General features: G+C 32.9%; 2 protein-coding genes across 5 annotated transcripts in view; one reads left to right on the top strand and one right to left on the bottom strand.

Moving 5' to 3' along the window:
- The window catches only part of LOC138942271 (protein expanded), a 59,923-nt gene extending 45,686 nt beyond the window's left edge, over positions 1–14,237 (bottom strand). For 3 of the 4 annotated variants that reach the window (XM_070312388.1, XM_070312387.1, XM_070312390.1), the window contains exon 1: positions 13,721–14,237. The gene's annotated coding sequence lies outside the window, so the exon portion shown is untranslated. Of the gene's footprint in view, positions 1–12,514; positions 12,551–13,720 lie in introns of those variants that run through there. The other variant, XM_070312389.1, reaches the window with a different exon arrangement.
- On the top strand, positions 4,067–4,921 carry LOC138942446 (uncharacterized). The gene has a single exon (XM_070312683.1). It carries the CDS (start codon positions 4,067–4,069, stop codon positions 4,919–4,921), a length of 855 nt encoding a protein of 284 aa, XP_070168784.1.
- Positions 14,238–20,126: the final 5,889 nt, after the last annotated feature.

Raw genomic sequence — 20,126 nt, 5'->3', positions numbered from 1 at the left:
AGGAAATAAAAGCAAGATAAAGAATGAAAGAAAAGAAGACATAAGGGAGAAAAATGAGGAGGAAAGAAAGGAAAAGAGAAAGAAGAGAAGCGAAAGAGATGGAATGGAAAAGAGAAAGAGGAAGTAAGAGGGATAAGGGGGAGAAAAAAAGAAAAAAAAATACATTATAGTTAAATAAACCAATAAAGGCTCTTATGAATATATCATATGAAGAAGACAAAAGACAATCAAGAGCCAGCGCGGTAATTTGTCCGCATATATTTTATTATAATTAAATTACATTTGATATTTTAACTAAATGATAGACACAATCACAAAAAGCATACGTTTCATCCCTTTTTTGACCATCTTCAATGCAATTACAAAGTATATGCAATATTGATGTTTAATTTTGAGATGTCGCCAGTAGATAAATTAAAGGAGTGTTTATATATATACGACCCAACTGGCAATTTATTGTTCGATTGTTAACACAACGTTTCGACCATATGGTTTTGGTCCTTATCAAGTTAACTGCATTAGTTAAAGTTGAAAGAGAAAAAAGTCGCTATGTCATAATGACACACTGTGTCAACCTCGCTATTTAAGATACCGAGAAAGACTAGATATATGCAATATATTATATCAAAAATGTAATAATACGCAGAACAAGAGTAAGTCATGTTTTCAGAAGGAATATATATATATATATATATATATATATATATATATATATATATATTATGTAATGGAATTTCAAGACAGAAAGAGACTGTCTGATAAAATATACGACATTAAAAAAACAACTGATAATATACAAATATACCGAACTTGAGTAAGTCACTCATGTTGTACAAAAGGCAAATATTGCACATGGATGTTCGAGACAGAATGATTATATTATAGTTATTTGTGCATACATGCATATGTGGGTATATGTGTATATGCGAGTGAGCGTGTGTTTATGTGTACATAAGTATGCACATGCATGCTTGTGTATATGTAAATTTATATTAATAAAAAATGCTTTTTATTTTAACATGTTAATGAATTGTTTTGACTTCAAATTTTTTTTATTTTTTATTAACTATATATTGCTTTTACGAGTTTATATAAGTAAATTTATCACGTATAGATTAAAAACTATAAGAACATGAATATATTATTATTTTATTATTTTATACTAATATAATTTAAAAATATATTGACTATTATAAAACATATTGGCTATGATAAAGTGTAAAATAATATATCATATATTAATGTATTTGCACCATATACAACATATTTTAAAAAATTAGAAATTTGCACATTGCTTTCTTATAGAGGAATTTTATTTCGTTCACAAAGCTTAAGCTCCTTAAAGCAAGCGAATTTTTCAATTTTAGCTTCCTTATAGAGGAAGAAATTCAATACCAACTATCCTTTAATGATACTCTATTCATATAAAAAATTTAACTCGATATCTTAAAATTTGCAAAAGTTAAGACATGTATAGACTTTTCTCAAGAAATTCAAAATTTTATAAAAAATAAAATTTTCCATCGTTTCTCACTAAATTAAATATCAAATATCCTTTAATAATACTCTATTTATGTAAAAAAATGTAACCCGATATCTCAAATTTTTTAAAAGTTACATCGTGTATAGACATTTTATAAAAAATTCAAAATTTTATAAAAAATGAAACCTTTCACCAATACTGACCAAATTCAGTACCAACCATCTTTTAATGATATTCTATCCATGTAAAAAAATTTAACCTGATATCTCAAAAATTGCGGAAGTTAGAGGTTGTACAATATATTGCGTACATATACACATACATACATATAGACATTTTTTAAAAATATAATTTTTCGACGTTTTAGAATATTCTAAACACATAGATACAAGAAACTCAAAAAAAAATTGTGTCACGGAAATAAAGCTTTATATATATACAGGGTGTCCTAGAGCACCCGTACACCCCTTTTTTTCAAAAACTAAGCATTTTAGAGAAAAACTTTTTCAACAAAAATTGTATGGTTTTGAGGAGAACATAAGATGGTGTCATTGATTTGATCTTGGATGGCATCGTTAAGGTCAAGTCAAGGACACGTTTAATTTCTTAAATGGAACCCCTTATTTTTCATTACATATTCTTGTAGCTTATCTCGAGAGCTTTCCAAAACACTATAATAAAGTATTTTTTTATTAAGTACTTTTTGAGTTATTTTATATTTTAATCTGACATATTTTGATATAAAAAATAAAATATGTCGTAAAATATTCAGTTTTCAATAATCTTACCGTAATACTTTTATGTACAGAATAATGAAACAAATTAATTAATGCCAAAAGAACAAATAATTATTTTAAAAAATACATTATAAATAATTTTCTTAAAAACAATTATTTTTTATACTAATTGATTTGTCTCGATATGTTGCTGTAATATCTCAAATTCAAAGAATTTTACTTTTATTTTTTATTATTCTTCATTAGTTGAATGACATCTATCAAAATGCCGTCCTGTTTAATATGTGCAATAAAGTTACATGGGATAAATCAATTACACAGGCAACTAAGACTAATTCATAAGCTTGATGATAACCGTTCTGTTTCCAAATTTCATTGAAATTGGGTGCCATCAACGATGTTCTAACTGGAGTAGCTTTAGATATCATTTAAATAAGTTTCATCATTCCTCTACTCATAATATTTCAAATACGGTGCCAGATTTTGCAAATGATGAAAGTATTTATGATAGAGCATTTAATGATTCTAATGTTTTGCCTAGTGGTCACGAGCTGAATAATTATGAATGCAATAATGAGAGTTCCTCTTCAACTATTGATGATTCAATACAAGAAACTTCTTCCCGTGATGATTGTCCGCTCAATGGGACTTTTTTGAAAGATCAAATTAGGACTTGTGCTTCTATGCTAATAGCTAAACTATATAGTAAACCTGGTCGCCCCCATAAAATGATTCAAAAATATGTAGAAGATATTACTGATTTTTTTGTCCACTAGTCTCTCATTGCTATCTGCGGATATTTTAGCCATATTTCAAAGTCATAATGTTGATTCTAATATTATTGATGACATTTGTTGTAAACGTATTATCAAATCAATCAATGTATTAAAAAATTCATTTGAAGATTTAAAATCAGAATATTTAAGATTACAATTTTTGAAAAAATTAGGGCATCTGAAGACTATAAAATTGCTCCTGATGTGTTCATCAAAAAAATTTATGGCAAAGTACTTGTTGAGATTGATAATGTTAAAGGATAATTTGTATCTTTGAGGAAGATTCTGAAAGTTTTTCTAGAGCTACCGAATGTGTTCAATGTTATTAAAATGTTTTAAATAAAACTTCATACGAGGATTTTTTTGCTGACTATACAGGGTATCCCAGATCATTTGGGACAATACTTGTGTGCAAATAGAGCGGACCAAACTGAGTTGAAAAGTTCTGTATCATTTTTTTTTATAACGCTCAATAAAGGAGTTATTATTGAGTAAAGTCTGGCCAATCAGCGCCGATCTTTAGCCGGACGCACGTCGGTGAGCCGCGCACCTGATGGCATGCGGCAGCGCACACTTCGCGCGGCTCACCGATGTGCGCCAGGCTAAAACTTGGCGCTGATTGACCAGACTTTACTCAATAATAACTCCTTTATTAAGCATTATAAAAAAAATGAAAGATGACTTTTCGACTCAGTTTGGTCTGCTCTATCTGCATATGAGTATTGTCTAGGACATCCTGTACATATGGATCTCATTGACAAAAGAAAAAAAATTTGTTTGGTGAGAAGCTTGTGATTCCTCTTTTTGTATTTTATGATAACTTCTAAGTTGATAAGGAAATTGGACCTCACAGTGCTAAACTTGCAGTCTATGTGAAAATAGAACGCCTTCCCTCAGAATTTCAAGGTTCTTTAGATAATATTTTCTTAGCTTTACTTTTCAACACATCTGATTGTATTAGTTAAGAAAATGAGCAAACATTCAGGATTTTGATTAAAAAATTAAATTTTTTGTTGAACAATGGTATTAAAATTATTATAAATAATATTGTTTACACAGTCTATTTTGTTATGGCTCTTTTAATGACTGATAATTTAGCTCTCCATTCAATGCTTGGTTTTGCAGAGGGGTTTACTGTAAATTTTCCATGTCGTATTTGCCATGCTCATAGATCTTTAATTCATTTCCAAACAGAGGAAAATTCAAGTTTGCTCAGAAATAAATTACAACACGATATAGATTGCAAGATTGGTAATGTATCTTTAACTGGAGTCAATGAAGAGTCTGTTTTAAAAGAGATTGAAACTTTTGAAGTAACTGACAATCCAAGTGTTGACATTATGCATGACGTTTTTGAAGATGTTTGTATTTACGATATGGGTCACATTCTTTATCACTTCATTTTTGTGAAGAATTACTTTACTGTCGAAAGACTTAACTTCCGATTCATTATATTTGATTATGATGAAACTGTAACTAATAAACCTATTGAGTTCAAAGAAAAGGTTCTTCACAAAAAATCAGTGAAAATGACTGCCAGTGAGATGCGCACTTTTGTTCGTATCTTTGCTTTATTTATAGGTGATCTTGTTCTTGATAGTGATCCCGTATGGAAGTTTTACTTAATTCTCCGTGATATTATTGAAATTATTTCGTGTAGGCAAATGCAGAAAAAGATCATTAAGATATTGAAGGAGAGAATTATTGAACATCATCGTTTATATGTTATTCTTTTCAATGATACATTGAAACCTAAACACCATCATATGGTTCGTTATCCATCAATTTTGCCTCAGTCTGGTGCTCTTGTTAATTTAGCATGTGATCGGTTTGAAGCTAATCATCAGCCAGCTGTGCAAGACGTTAAAGCTACTCTTTCTAGGAAAAATATTGCTTACACTTTAGCTTTAAAACAAAAATTTTGATGTGCTTATAGATTCATGGTTCAAAAGGAACTTCATACTATATTAGAAGCAGGATTTGAAGAAAATCCAGATTATAATAATTCATTATTTCTTCCAACAAGTTTTTCTGATGCCATTATGCAACATACTTTTGTTATCTTTAAAGAAACTTTATATAAAAAGGGAATGTGCGTAACAATAGGAGTGAATGATGATAATGGGCCTGAATTTGATATTATTTTCTCTGTTTTAGTAAATCATAATGGCAAAGTCTGTCTCGTGTGCAATGTCCTTTCATGTATAATGTACAATGAACATTTTCATGCTTATAATGTTACCAATACTGCCAAAGTAATATCAATTTTAGTTACTAATTTTTTAGATTATTTGCCTTTGTTGTTTTGTAAAGGCAATGATGGAAAATAATATGTTACATTGCATCATTTACTTTAACAATTAAAGAATATGTAAGAATATATAAGAAAACATTCTCTCTCTTATATATTGCAAGAAGTTATATTTATAATTATAGTGTAATATATTAATTATAGTTTTAATTGTAAATAAACTTTATTCTTTTTAATAAGATGGTATTTTATCATTTTTCAATATTTTCTCTTATTTAAGAGAGTTCTATCCATAGACATAGAGACTGGCCCTATAAACATAGATGCATTTTAAAGAAGAAAGTGCATAGGCCAAGCTACTTATTTTTCTTTCTGTACGAATGATGGGAGATGAACGAAATCAGAAAAGTATAACTTGTAGACGTAATAATTTGACTTCTTATTATTCCTGAATTCAAAGATATAGCTATGTTAGCCAACGCGCCTCTCTTTTTCTAAATTGAATACACTTGTTTAGCATTGCAGGTACGTTAAAAAGCTATACAGAGAGTGTCCGGAGTCAATCGCATCACCCGTTGTGTGCAGATAGAACAGGTAAAATCGAGGAGAAAAGAATTACTCATCCACCTCCAATGACTTTGACCTTGACATATGTTATCAAGGTCACTGTCCTGAGTAACATCCAAAAGGTTTTAGCCGTCGTTCGTTATTCGTTAAAAAGTTATTAACAAAAAAAATTTGAAAAATATAGCAGTTATTCATATGTGGAAATAATACATGTATAAACAAAGAAAAGTTATTTAAAGGAGTAAATCGTTGATATATTGAAAAGTCTTTTTGTTAAAATAGAAAATAGTTGCTTCGCTCCAAAACAAAATTTGTAATTGTTCTGTTCCACATGGGTTTTTGACTTTTCACACGAAGCAAGGTTTACCCCCCCCCCCCCGACCTTTAGCTTGAAACAAGCCGAAAGTATATGCGCTGTAAAGCATATGCGTGGACGCAGTAGGTTCCGAACCCCTTACAGGGGGTGGGGGGCTCCACTTCCGGAAGATATAACCTAACCCAAACCTATTTCTGATTTAAAACTAAAATTTATGTCGTATACACGGTATCAGAGAATTACGATCTATTCATTAAACTTATTTTGTTAATAACTTTTTAATAAACAACGAGCGACGGCTAAAACCTCTTGGATGTTACTCAGGACAGTGACCTTGACAACATATGTCAAGGTCAAAATCATTGGAGATGGGTACGTTAATCTAAATAGTTACCATTTTCCTACAATTTTTTTTTTGACCGAATTACACGATTTTAAAACTAACCTGTGTAACAGGTCCGCCTTCGCGAGCGCGCGGATTAGCTCGGTCGAGATCAGGACTCGATGAAGGGGTGAAACACACAGTAGACGTGAATGTAACTTAGTCTGATTTATTTTGCCTCTATCGGTAATGGTCAATGTATAATTAGTAGCCCTCCCGCGAAGAGGGCGCATAGCGATTGGTAGGGCGCGAGCGGTAAGGCGTGCGCGATAGTTGCTCGTCGCGCAATGCTAATTAATCGCCGGTGTTATAAACGGTGCGCGGCAAGGGTTGTCGCATTAATAGCGAGATATCGAAGTTACATTGATATCGGACTTCGTCGGCGAACGGCAAGACCGTGTTTATTTTGACGGCGCGCGAGACGCGCAAGAAACGGGACGCGGTCGATCGACGCGCTTACGGCAAGGCCGTGTTTATTATGACGGCGCGCAGAATATAATGTAGTGACGCGCGATAGGTATTTCGGCGCGGTTATTATTTTCGCGAGTACGGTAAAACCGTGACTATCGCTGCCGTGTGTGTTATTCGCGTATTCCCAGATGTACGGGGAGAGGCGATCGGAGATCGAGTACCCTCGATCGGGCAGAGAACTCTCCGTTTCTGCTTCCGTACGCGGAGTCGAGGGTAGCTCGTCGGAGTCGAGAAGTCTCGACGGGGCAGCAAACTCGCAAACCCACGGTCCGTTTAGCTGGAACGGTCGGATAGTAGACCGTAATCTAGGAGAGCGGCGAACATTCCGCTCTTGTCGAGTAGGTCGGAATTGCGTGAGGAGTCGCAGGCGACGAGGAAACCGAGAATCCTCGGCGGAGGCTACGAATTCGTCAACCTCACATTCCGTCGTGTTCTATGAATTTAGGATCGAATCTAGGATCTCGGATCGTACAGCTCGAGAGGCTTCAGGTATCGGTCTGGTGCTGAGATGTAATCTGGCGGCCTTTTTATACCGAGCGCTTAACGGTAACCGTATCGTTGATTCTGGTGGGGGTAACGGCACGTTGTTTTCGGAACCAGTAATTAGCGGTGCGCGCCGTTACCCCGCGGCGGGAAAACGACGCGGCGTTTCGGTATCGGAGCGCTCGGTACTTTTCGGAGGCGTTCGGCGGTACTCGGATTTTGGGCCGTAACGGCAGCCGTATAACGGCTGTACGGTATCTCCGTTATCGTATTCAGATTTTGCAATGCGTATAAAAAGGGCGCTAGGCGCCTCTGCCACTGTCCGGTTGGTGTTTGCCGGGCAGACTTCTGGCAGATCAATTGCCAGGTAACAACATTGTTACATCTGTATTTTTAGAAATAATATCGATACTCGGCAAAAAATCATTGCAGACAAAAAATTAAAAAAGCATTTTGAAGCTTGAAATTAATAAAAACTTTGACATTTTTTTTATTGTGCCGGATTGTGCTAGAATAGCACAACTTTCCCAAATGACAAAATTTCCTCTGATCGCTAGATTTCACAGTACAGATAAAGTTAGGAATTTTTAGGAATGAAAAATTTCAAACTCGTGTAACATACGAACGGCGATACGTTTCATATTAAAAAATGCATACACTTTAACGTATAATATATACTTAAAAAATACAAAAAAATATAAAACTATATCAAAATATAAAAAAAAATACAAAAAATAAAAAAATATAAAATGACAAAAAACAAAAGATAAAAAGGAATCAAACTATCGCTACGTCCATGTCGTTGGTTCTGAGTCAAGCCAAATACGGTTTTTATAAGATCAATGAACAACTTATGTTAAATGAGCAGAGATAAATTCAAAAAAGTTAATATTTCAAATTTCTATAACACAAAAATCAATGAATTCTAACGACATTTTATTATAAACAAAAGTTAGATTCAAATTCCGAATAGTTCCTACCTCGGAATTTGATAAAATTCAACAATTGTATGTCATTAGAGGACCTATCCCGTAGGATTTTTTGCGGAAACGAATAGGAACCGAGAAATTGGCGTCAAAAATTAAAAACTTTCATGCAAATTTATAGGTAACGAGGTCTATTATTATACGATTCCACATGGATTTGCAACTTTCCACGCAAAGCGAGTTCCAGTCCACACCGTCTCGTGCTTTCGGCACGAAACGAGGTATATTATTGCACGATTCCACATGGGTTTTCAATTTTCCATGCAATAAGGCCTATCCTACATTGTTAGCGAAATAATAAAAATTTGAATCTCACCAACTAGTCGTTTCCGCAAGTTGGCACTAGTGTCATTCGACTTTATTTGGCACGTACTACATGCCTATAAATATAAAAGTTTATCAAAATTGCAATTGGTTGTGTATAAAATTCTTATCTTTTGTTTTGTTTTTTTAATTTCTCTGCTCCTATTCGTTTTCGCAAAAAATTCTTTACATAGATGTATTCTCTAATGGCATACAATTGCTGCAAGTTTCGTCAAATTCGGAAGTAGGAGCTATTCGGAATTTTTACTAAAAGTTATACTTGTTTAACATAATTCAGTACAACTAGAGAAAATTCAAAAATACATATTCAAAGATACATTTTCTATTCACTCACACCTCTTTTTCAATAATTTCAACCCTCAAGCTAATCCCTGCTTTTTATGCACGTGCTTCGTAGATTTTAAGTAACACAACTCGCAGAATTTGATTATCTGTCGCCGTTCGCAAGTTGCACGAGTTTGATATTTTTCATTCCTAAAAATTCCTAACGTCTGATTCCTAACTTTGTTTGTGCTGCGAAATATAGCGATCTGAGAAAATTTTGTCATTTGGAAAAGTTATTGTGCTACTCTAACACAATCCAGCACAATCAAAAAACAATTCAGAAATGTCAAATTTTTAATTCACTCCCACCTCTTTTTCATGAATTTTTATCAATCTCTAAGATTATCGAGATTTTTATCTCTTGCTTTTATTTTATATTTAATGTAGTAAAACAGCACAACTTGCAGAAATTCTACATTTGCGTTGCAGTATGATTTATATATGTTTTTTTATCTATTTTTGTGAATTTTTTTTAGTAAAACGGAATGAGATATTGAAATTTTTCCAACGGCACAACACGGCACAAGTTGGTGCTAATTTAGGAAAAAAACTTGAGCTTAATCGCGAAAAAGTATGGGGCCAGTGAGTATTTGTTTTTCGTTATTTTTTCTATTGTTGTTTGAAATATTGAATTTTTTTGTGGCACTAATCAGCACAAACGTAGCACAATATAGTACAATTATTCAAAATTCAAAATTTGGAAAAAGCGAGGCTGGCAAAAATTTGGTTTTTTTATTTTTTATGAAAAATGTTTTATGTTATTGAGCTGCGGTTTGCGGCAAATTGGCATAGACGTAGCACAATGCAGCACGATTAAGAAAAATACAAAATTCAAAAAGTGCGGGGCCAACTTCACACACGTGGAATAGCGGCGCTTAAGCGCGACGAAAGAATGACTTGTCGTAAAGAAAGAGAAAATCAAAATCAATTATTTGGATAAGTAGACGGATTATTATATGGCCCTAAAATAGCCGATTAAATAAGAGTTTAAGAAAAGCGTAGTTATTGATAAAAGAATCATAAAATTTTTGAGACATCAAAACTGTTTCTTTAAAATCGGCATACAAGATTTTTCGAAAATTAATAGACCAACTGACTTAAAATTTTACACACATTTTTAATATATAAATACAGCGTGTTTCAGAACAACCTTCGGTTTTGTAAAATGACATATTCCTGATACAATTCTAAGATGATTTTTCCTTTGCCAAAATATGAATTGAAGCGTAATTCTTGAGTTATAACCAAAAATAGTTAGCAAATTACGCGTCGAGTACAAAAGGCAGGCAGGAGCGGCGCGGTGCGCCGCAGCTGACCGTCCGACGTGTGATTACCACCGCATGAGTCGCTAATTATTTTATCTTATGATATAAAATTATGCTTTACATAAAATTTTGGTAAAGAAGAAAATGTCTTAGAATTACGTCAAGAATATGTATTTCTTAAAATAACGTCACTTTAGCGAAAGTTGATCCGAATCGCCGGTCATCGGACGCTGCAATCAGTTAATTGCTACACGCGATGTGTGTGTGGCGGAGTGTGTGCGTAAAAGAAAGAAAGAGACAGACAGAGAGAGAAAGAGAAAGAAAGGAAGAGGAAGGGAAGGAGGGAAGGAGGGAGAGACGTTTATACACATGCACGCACGTACGCATACACTTGTTTCTCGCTCTCTTTCTCTCTTTTAGACAACACTCATACACTCTCTCATTCAGTCACTCATTCACGCACTCACCTGTTCACTCACAGTGTAGCGAATTTTCATGTTAGGTATTGTTATTAACTGCTGCACAGTTATTATTTAGCGACGGACCACGGAGACTGCGCGATCACATTGTTACATTGCCTAGCGATGCAAGAAACGCACATGTACCGTGCAAGTTGCAATGTGCGCGTGGCGCGTGATTGACGCGAGATAAGACAAACGATCTTCTAAAACCTTTGCATTACGTGAGTGTTATGAGTATTATGAGTGTTGTGTAAAAGAGAGAAAGAGAGAGAGAAAAAAAGTGTATGCGTACGTACGTACGTGTGTATAAACGTCTCTCCCTCCTTCCCTTCCTCTTCCTTCCTCTCTCTCTCTCTCTTTCTTTCTTTCTTTCTTTTACGCACATACTCCGCCATACACACATCGCGTATAGCAATCAGCTGATTGCAGAGTCAGACGACTGGCGATCCGGAATAACTTTCGCTAAAATGACGTTATTTTAAGAAATACGTATTCCTGACGTAATTCTAAGACATTTTCTTCTTTACCAAAATTTTATGTAAAGCATAATTTTATATCATAAGATAAAATAATTAGCGACTCATGCGGTGGTAATCACACGTCGGACGGTCAGCTGCGGCGCACCGCGTCGCTCCTGCCTGCCTTTTGTACTCGACGCGTGATTTGCTAACTATTTTTGGTTATAACTCAAGAATTACGCTTCAATTCATATTTTGGCAAAGGAAAAATCATCTTAGAATTGTATCAGGAATATGTCATTTTACAAAACCGAAGGTTGTTCTGAAACAACCTGTATATATATATATATATAGGGTGTAACAGAGCGCACGTAGCAGCAGTTTTTTGAGGAAACAACGCATTTTCGTGAAAAATGTTTCATGCAAAAGTTGTAGAGCTCTGAGTGGCGCATTATATAATAATATTAGTATAACCTTGAATAGCACTGTCAAGGTCATATAACAATCCCTTTGAATTTTTTTAATGGAACCCCTATTTCTCATTACATGTTCTTGAAACTTACCTTGAGAGCTTTTCAAAACACTACAATAAAGTATTTTTTCATTGAGTACTTTTTGAGTTATTTTATATTTTAGTCTGACATTATTCTGTATATAAAAGTATTACGGTAAGATTATCGGAAACTAAATATTTTACGAGATATTTTATTTTTTATATCAAAATATGTCAGATTAAAATATAAAATAACTCAAAAAGCACTTAATGAGAAAAGACTTTATTATAGAGTTTTGAAAAGCTCTCAAGATAAGCTACAAGAGTATTCAATAAAAAATAGAGGGTTAAAGAAAACATCGATCAACTTGGCCTTGAAAAGGTTACTCAAGGTCAAGTCCATATTTTCATCATATGTCCCCTGCTGGACCCTACAACTTCTGTATAAAAACATTTTTTTTCATCTTGCTTACTTTACGAGATATTTGCGTGTATTGATTAAAATGATTCACCCTGTATATATATATATATATAATATCATAATACCTCAATTTTTAAAACAAATATTTTTGTTTTATCTATTTTTTATGCTACATCGAAGATAGTATAGATATTTTGAATAATCAAATTAGATAAAAACGCTTTGCTTTTTTACATTGTATTTCTTGAAAATTTAAATTCAACGACATGTAGTGCGAATGCGCAGGTGTGAATATAACCAGTGACAAATCACAAACCATGCAATCATGCATATGCACATCTTTGGAATGCGCGCTTGTGTATATTCCTCCCGTCATCATTGAACCGCTCCTTTTGCTCTTTCCACGTGTCGCACGACTCTTGCGATCTCCCCTACGTCACTGTTCATCGCTCTGATATGCGATCATGCCGCACCATGCTAGTTCGATACGTTGTCATGTATACACCATTTTATTCCATTCAGTGATGGTATTATATATTAATAACGTTGAACATATATATACGGATAATGTCAGATGTCTGAAATTTTTCGAATATTTCTGAAATATTACTATATAATAGTTTTCGTTGAATAAAGTTTTTAAAATCTGTAATTCAAAAAAGGCCTATCCAAGTTAAATATAAAAGTGAATTTAATTTGATAAAATATCGGGATTGTATTATTCAGATATTTCACATATATAAAAATATATAAAAATGACAATAATCTACTAAATTTTACTAATGATAAATTTGTTTTAAAATTTGTGATAAAATACATAATTTGAAGAAAGCTAATTCTGATATCTCATCTTTTGTACAATATTTTGAAAGATTCCATACTAAAAATATAATATTTCCAAAATTTTATGCAGCGATATTTCCCAGGATTTTTAAATGAAAATTAAAAAATTTTTAAATCAAAATTTAAAAATTGAAATCAGATTGTATAATTTTCTTGATAATATACATGTTATATACGTATTTTTTAGTCATTCAATTTCATTTATAATATAAAATAACGTATAACTTTGTTTTATATCAAAAATTTTGAAAAGTGTAAATCACATTATTACTAAAATGACAACAATTCCTGCTTATATCTTTTTAAACGATATCGATCAAAACAATATCTAATTTTCTATCACAATTGATGATATTTCAATAATTAGCATGTTTTTAACGATGTTTAAACAGTCAGAGCGAAGAAATCATTTGATAAGGGACCCTTTTATAAAACAAGAAAATGTTACATGTTTAATATTATGTCGCATCGTAGATGAGATCAATTAAGGCGAAAATGGGTGCACCTATCAATATTTTCATTAATATCCGAGTGCAAGATGAACCACGAGCGATTTAATACCAATATTATGCTATAGCAATTATACTAATTAAAGTGGCGACACCGTTCGTGCTGTTCATTCGAACGAAAAGCGAGGACATGCAAGCGTGGAATCACATGCTCGATCACTCATCCTTACCTTTTCTTTTGCAGCGTCTCTACAGTCGATGATTTATTTACATACGAAGAATATTCCGATGCACGTAATCTGGTTAATCCAATATGACATAAGGACGTTTAGGTTAATCATGTAATAGATGGACGTCGAAGGTAAACACTCGTGAACTAAAATGCATTCATGTATGATGCATAGCACAACACAAATTTTCACACGCTCGCTTTAAAACTTCTAACGTTGAACTCTCGCTCACTTCTCACTTATGTCTCACATAAACTCCCGATTATCCCACAAGAAACCATCGCACCAAAACTCGAAGCGAAAGAAAGAAAGAGAAAGAGACGTTATTGTAAAAGAGATTATGACAAGCAATTTTTTTCAGATTTTTTATAAATCGAACATGGTACTAAGCAGTTTTTTCAGCGGTGTCGCAAATGATATTCTTCTTTATAAACAGACAAGAAACGACTCTCTATAGCGAGCGTTCTTAGTAACGTGAAAACATGAACGGACCGATAAAATACAGCGATCATTCTACACCAACGGCCGGCGAGTCACTGAGTGACTGGCATACACCGGTTCGCGCTCCACCATCGGCTTCAGCTCCAAACTCTTCGACATCACTTTAGCTCAGGTAGGCGCTATACACCTGATAAAAAGCCAGTTAGAATTATTTGATTTTAGGAATTTATAAAATTAAATTGTACATAATGATTTGATTAAACAAATCAATAAAAAATAATTGTTTTTTTTTCGAACGTAAGAATAGTCACTTTCTGTAGATTTTTTACACTGAATATGATTGTGTTTTCCAAATTGTTCTGTTACGTCAATGCTCGGATTTAGTTGCACATTTCGGGCCGAAATCGGAGGCGCTGCCTATCGTTGCCGTTGCCCCAACAACTGCTCGAGGCTTGACGGCCGAGCCGCCGAAATCGCGCGTGCAACGCTATGTCTCAGAAATGTGACATATGAAAAATATGCTGGAATCGTACCTTCCACCAAATTATCATTAAAATTTGCTTTACTTAATAATTTTATAGCATTGCTCGCGCGATTTCGGCGGCTCGGCCGTCGAGCGGTCGAGCCTCGGATGGTTGTCGGGGCAATGGCAACGATAGGCACCTGCGATTTCGGCCCAAAATGTGCAATTAAATCCGAGCACTATGTTACGTCATAATTTAAAAAAATTTGCAGTTAGAATTGCCAAAAATGTGTATTTAAAGAAATTTTATTGCAGTCAAAATTAAATATGCTGTTAGAACTTTTAGTCTTCAGAAAGAATTTGTTGTATCGACTATGCTTAATAAGATATTCATAATTAAATATGACGTCTAGTGTGAATTAGATAATTGAGAATCTACCAAATAGTTTTCAATTGTGTTTATTTAGACTTAAAAGTGTTTTAAATCGTTCTAAATATGAATCTAATGTCAAAAAAAATTATGTATATAAATTTTTGCAAAAACCTAAACATTTTTCATTTTGATATCTATATACAGTGTTTAAAAAAAGGATAAAATATTTTAAGAAGATTTAATATGGCCAAAAATAAGTCGAAAAGACTTAATAAACATAGGTTTACAAATAAACAGTTTTCGAATTTTTTTTTGAGATATGGCAAATATCTCAAAAACGGGTCATTTGCCTATGTTTATTAAAACTTTTTAACTTATTTTCAAAAACAAGTCGAAAAGTCTGAAGGATGATCTGGAGGTACCGGTCCAGTCAAAAGTTATGGAAATATTAAAAATACCGATATTAATCCAGAGATCTAAAGAAAAAAAAATAATATATAGATAGTTACGGCAAGTCTAATAAAATGTAAAAAACGTAAAAAAAATAAAAATAATAAAAATAATAAAAAAAATAAAAAAAGTTTTAAGAGTGAATTTGCTCTGAATTCATTAACAAAGTGAAATTTGTGAAAAATTATAAAATAAACTAATTACAAGCAATAATTTCACTGATTTTTTGCAATTTCTTTAAAATTATGTTGCAAATTGTTTAAAATCTTATTGCCATATTTTTGTTTGTTGATAATCTACTTGTGTGTAAATTATCATCATATTGGTAGCATTTTTTTACACTTTTTTATGTAACGCCGTAAGGTTACGTATTAAAACTCGGATATTCAAAAATTGATAACTTTTTATCTAAATTGTGAATCGATCTAAAATTTGACCCCGAACTTTGAAAGAGAATATAAAATATGACATTAAATTTTCATCTACTTCGTAGCATTTTGACAAACCATCCAGAATAACTTAATAAACATCCTTAATAAACATGGATCCGTAAATGAGCCGTTTTTGAGATATTTGCAATATCTCAAAAAAAATAAAAATATCTTAAAAACAGTTTATTTTCGGACTCATGTTTATTAAAACTTTTTAACCAATTTCGGGGCATACTAAATCTTAAAATACTTTACCCTTTTTTTAAGCATTCTATATATTATAATTCCGCCATTTTTAATTCATCAATTTTAATATTAAATTCTTATTCAACGACCTAAAAAACCCTTACGTTTGAATGAATGTAATCGAAAATTATTTGATATAGATTCACAATAATCTAATTTGCAATAAATCGCATATATATAATATTACGGTATATTATATAACGTATATTTAACTATAAATATCTTATCAACTATAGTGTATTGACACAACAAATTCTTTTTGAGAACTGAATGTTCTATCAACATATTTAATTTTGATTGCAATAAAATTTCTTCAACACTTATTCACATATCGTTATAATTTATCAATATACATATATGTATAAAGAAAAAGACTTTTTTAAATTTAAGAAAATTTCTTCAACACTTATTCACATATCGTAGTTATAATTTATCAATATACATATATGTATAAAGAAAAAGACTTTTTTAGATTTAAGAGGATGCTAGAGCGATGGGCGAACTCCGACGAGTGAACGCCCTCATCTAAGTGTAATTAAAAGTGTCGGTATATATATATATTTTACATGTAACATTCATGTTAGTTGTAATTTCCCACTCATACAATATTGCAGTTATATAACATGAATATAACATGTTACTAAAAGGTTATATGATTGTTACAGTCATGTAATAGTCCATCCAAGTAGCAAACTGACGTCACAATGATAGTAAATGTTGGTCACAAAACGACCAATTAGATATCCTAAGTTAGGTCTCATGAGACTCGAAAATGACGTCGATATGTCACATCCACAGGACGTCATTTTCTGATGTTTATTTGGCGGCAAAACTAAGACCAATTACAATAATAATATAATACAAATTAATATGATATATATTATAGGTAAATTTAAATAATTTAATTTATAAAATTAAAGATTTTATTTATATAGAAGTTAATTTCTATTTTATATTTTAAGCAGATAATAACAAACGATTTTCACTTATTCGGATAGAAATTGTCCGAATAAATTAAAATCGGATATTATCTGTTCGATTTTCCAAAAATCAGTTCAATATCTGAATTTCCTGGTACGGGAATCGTATCAGAGATTGAATTGATAAAAATAATTATAATGTTATTAGACACCTTTTGCAGGCTTTATATATCCTCATGACAAAAATTTGAATACGGGTATAGATAGCGAATAGCGCGCCGCATAGCGGTAAGCAAATGAACTATAATCCCAATATTAGTTACAACAGGACGATTTATTTGAACGATCATAGGATATCTTCAAAATTACGTCTTTGGCTAATCTAAGAAATGAGGTCTTTTAAACATCAATTATTAATCGCCGACATTATAGACCAAAAATAAATGTCATTATGTCGTCTTTTAACGTTACTCTGTTACTTGGGTTGTTACATTATACATATATTACTCCCATGTTACATAGCAGTTATATTCTAATGTTATATTACATAAATGAAAAACAGTTATATAATCTCAATATAAATTAGGTATAACAAATGTTACATTAAATGTTACTCCCATGTTACATAGCAGTTATATTCCGGTGTTATATATTGCATAAATAAGAGACAGTTATATAATCCCAATATAAATTAGACATAACAACTGTTACATTACATGTTACATTATTCCCATGTTATATAGCAGTTATATTCTGTGTTTGTTGGGAATTGTGATCCGAAATAATTTTGAACATTTTAGAAGAATAATTGTGCAGAATAAGTGGGTGTGCTGCACCTTTTTGCAATAATTCTGCAAAAAAAGATTATACCTTGAAAATATTTCCCAGAGATTCGCAACGTCGAGCTTTATGGAAACGAAATGTTCAACGCGAAAATTGGACAGCGAATAATTCATGTCTCTGCGAGGTTAAGTAATGATTTCTGATTTTATTGCTATACAAAATGTGAAACAATACAAATAAAATATATATAAAAATTGTATAAATTGCATATAACGTAATATATATTTTCTATCATATCATTTATCAGAGAAAAAATACTATACTTAGTAAAAATAGATATGATAGTAAATCTATGGCTATGTATAATATATTTTCTTAATGTACTTTAATATATCTTGTTCTTTTAATAATTTATGAAAAAAAATGATTTGTTTGTTATTAAATAATAGTGATACTAAGAGAGTTCTAACTCAGGTCTTCTGAGGGGGGGGGGGGCAAGGGGAAACTGCCGCGGGGGATATGACGTCACGCTAGGAGACCGCGGCGAAACCGGTAGGCGAGGGGTCCGCGGAGAGGGAGGGAAGGACCGCGGTGAAACCGATAGGCGAGGGGTCCGCGGAGAGGGGAAAGAAGGACCGCGGCAAAACCGATAGACTTCTTCCCCGCGGGGAAGAAAGAACGCACTCATCCACGAGTAGGTGCAAGAGGGATAGCGCAAGGCGTCTGCAATGCGTGGGAGAAGGATAGCGCGAGAAGTCCGCGAATAGGTGCGAGAGGGATAGCGCGAAGTGTTCGCAATGTGTAGGACAAAGAGCGTCCGCAATATGTGGGAGAGGGATAGCGCGAGGCGTACGCGAGGCTGTGTGAGAAGGATGGCATTCGCATGGACGTGGGAGAAAGATAGCGTTCGCATTGGCATGGGAGAGAAAGAGAGAGAGAGAGAGAGAGAGAGAGAGAGAGAGATAGCGCGAGACATACACGTAGATGATGATGCGAGATACGGCGTTCGTAAGGCGGTGTGAAAGAGATAGCGCGAGGCGATCGCATGCATGTGGGAGAGGGACAGCGTTTGCATGCACTTGGGAGAAAGATAGTGTTCGCATGCTAAGTCTTGCAGACTGTGTATATCTATTACACTGTTTTATTCATACGTATAGGACGGGATAAATAATTAAATTCGCAGATAAATAGTAAAATAACTTATTTATTACAAGCATCGTAAAGAATATCATTTACAGCATATGTCAATAACTCGCAATCTATGAGTGATTCGCTGTTAAACATATCACTTTTATGTATCGCTTTTGCAGCGTCGCATACATTCGCGATATTATTACGTTGTAAAATAGTTACAAATTATTTGAATTTTTCATTAACGATATGCGTATTTTCGCATAGCCAATAATACATATGATCTATACATTTTTCAAAATTAAATAAATATAATAGAGTTGGTGGTTTCATATATAAAGAATTATTGAATAATCCTATTTTTATAATATTTGAATCAGACATTTTAACCACTTCGAATGTCAAATCTCGAATCCGTAATGGGGTTTCAGTCGATTGTAGAAGTTGTTCAATATTTGCACGTTTCTGCATCAATGATTTCCATGTTTCAAAAGGCAATATTATTCGATTGCCTCGATTGTCGCCAAGAGCCAATTCCATGCAAGATACAGCTCCAACATTTATTCCAATGTCCAAATATTTGTATGACGTCGGGGTTAGGTGTATCGTCTTCCAAGTATACGAACCGCACGACGAGGCTCGGATGAAATGCTAAGAAATAATAAAATATTATTTATAAAAATATTTAAAAAATATAAAAATATTTAAGAGTATAAAATTCTTTAACTTAATTAAAACTCACTTGTTACATTTCTTCTTCTTACACGGTGAAGTTTCATCAGCATCTTGAATCGGAACGTAATAATTCATGCGGCTTCCTTCAGTGAGATACATTTTTAAATGAACCTTTCATACAAGTGGTCGATGTAATACTGAACGTAATTAACATATTTAAAATATGTATTAGCGTTGCAAAATTGCAATGTAGTGGGGATTATTGCTGACACGATATTTTTTCTATTCAAGCGGTGATATACGACTGTTTCGCGATGACATCACTCCCAGGTGGAGATTTAATCAAATCCACGAAAATGCAATGTAATATAAAATTTTCAAGCGCTAATGTGCGACTGCTTCGCGATGATATCACCCATAGATATCAGAATTCAAACGCGCGTGTCAAAATATGACAAATTCGTGAAATATAAGAATAATTATCAAGATTAAA

Source organism: Polyergus mexicanus, unplaced genomic scaffold, assembly GCF_030449975.1.
Source record: "Polyergus mexicanus isolate NDT 795.1 unplaced genomic scaffold, iyPolMexi1.0 SCAF_22, whole genome shotgun sequence".
NCBI lineage: Eukaryota > Metazoa > Arthropoda > Insecta > Hymenoptera > Formicidae > Polyergus > Polyergus mexicanus.
This window is presented reverse-complemented; position numbering and strand designations above follow the sequence as displayed.

Coding starts and splice junctions, on each gene's coding strand:
- LOC138942446 (XM_070312683.1), top strand. CDS start 4,067: ATGGCTCTTTTAATGACTGATAATTTAGCTCTCCATTCAATGCTTGGT.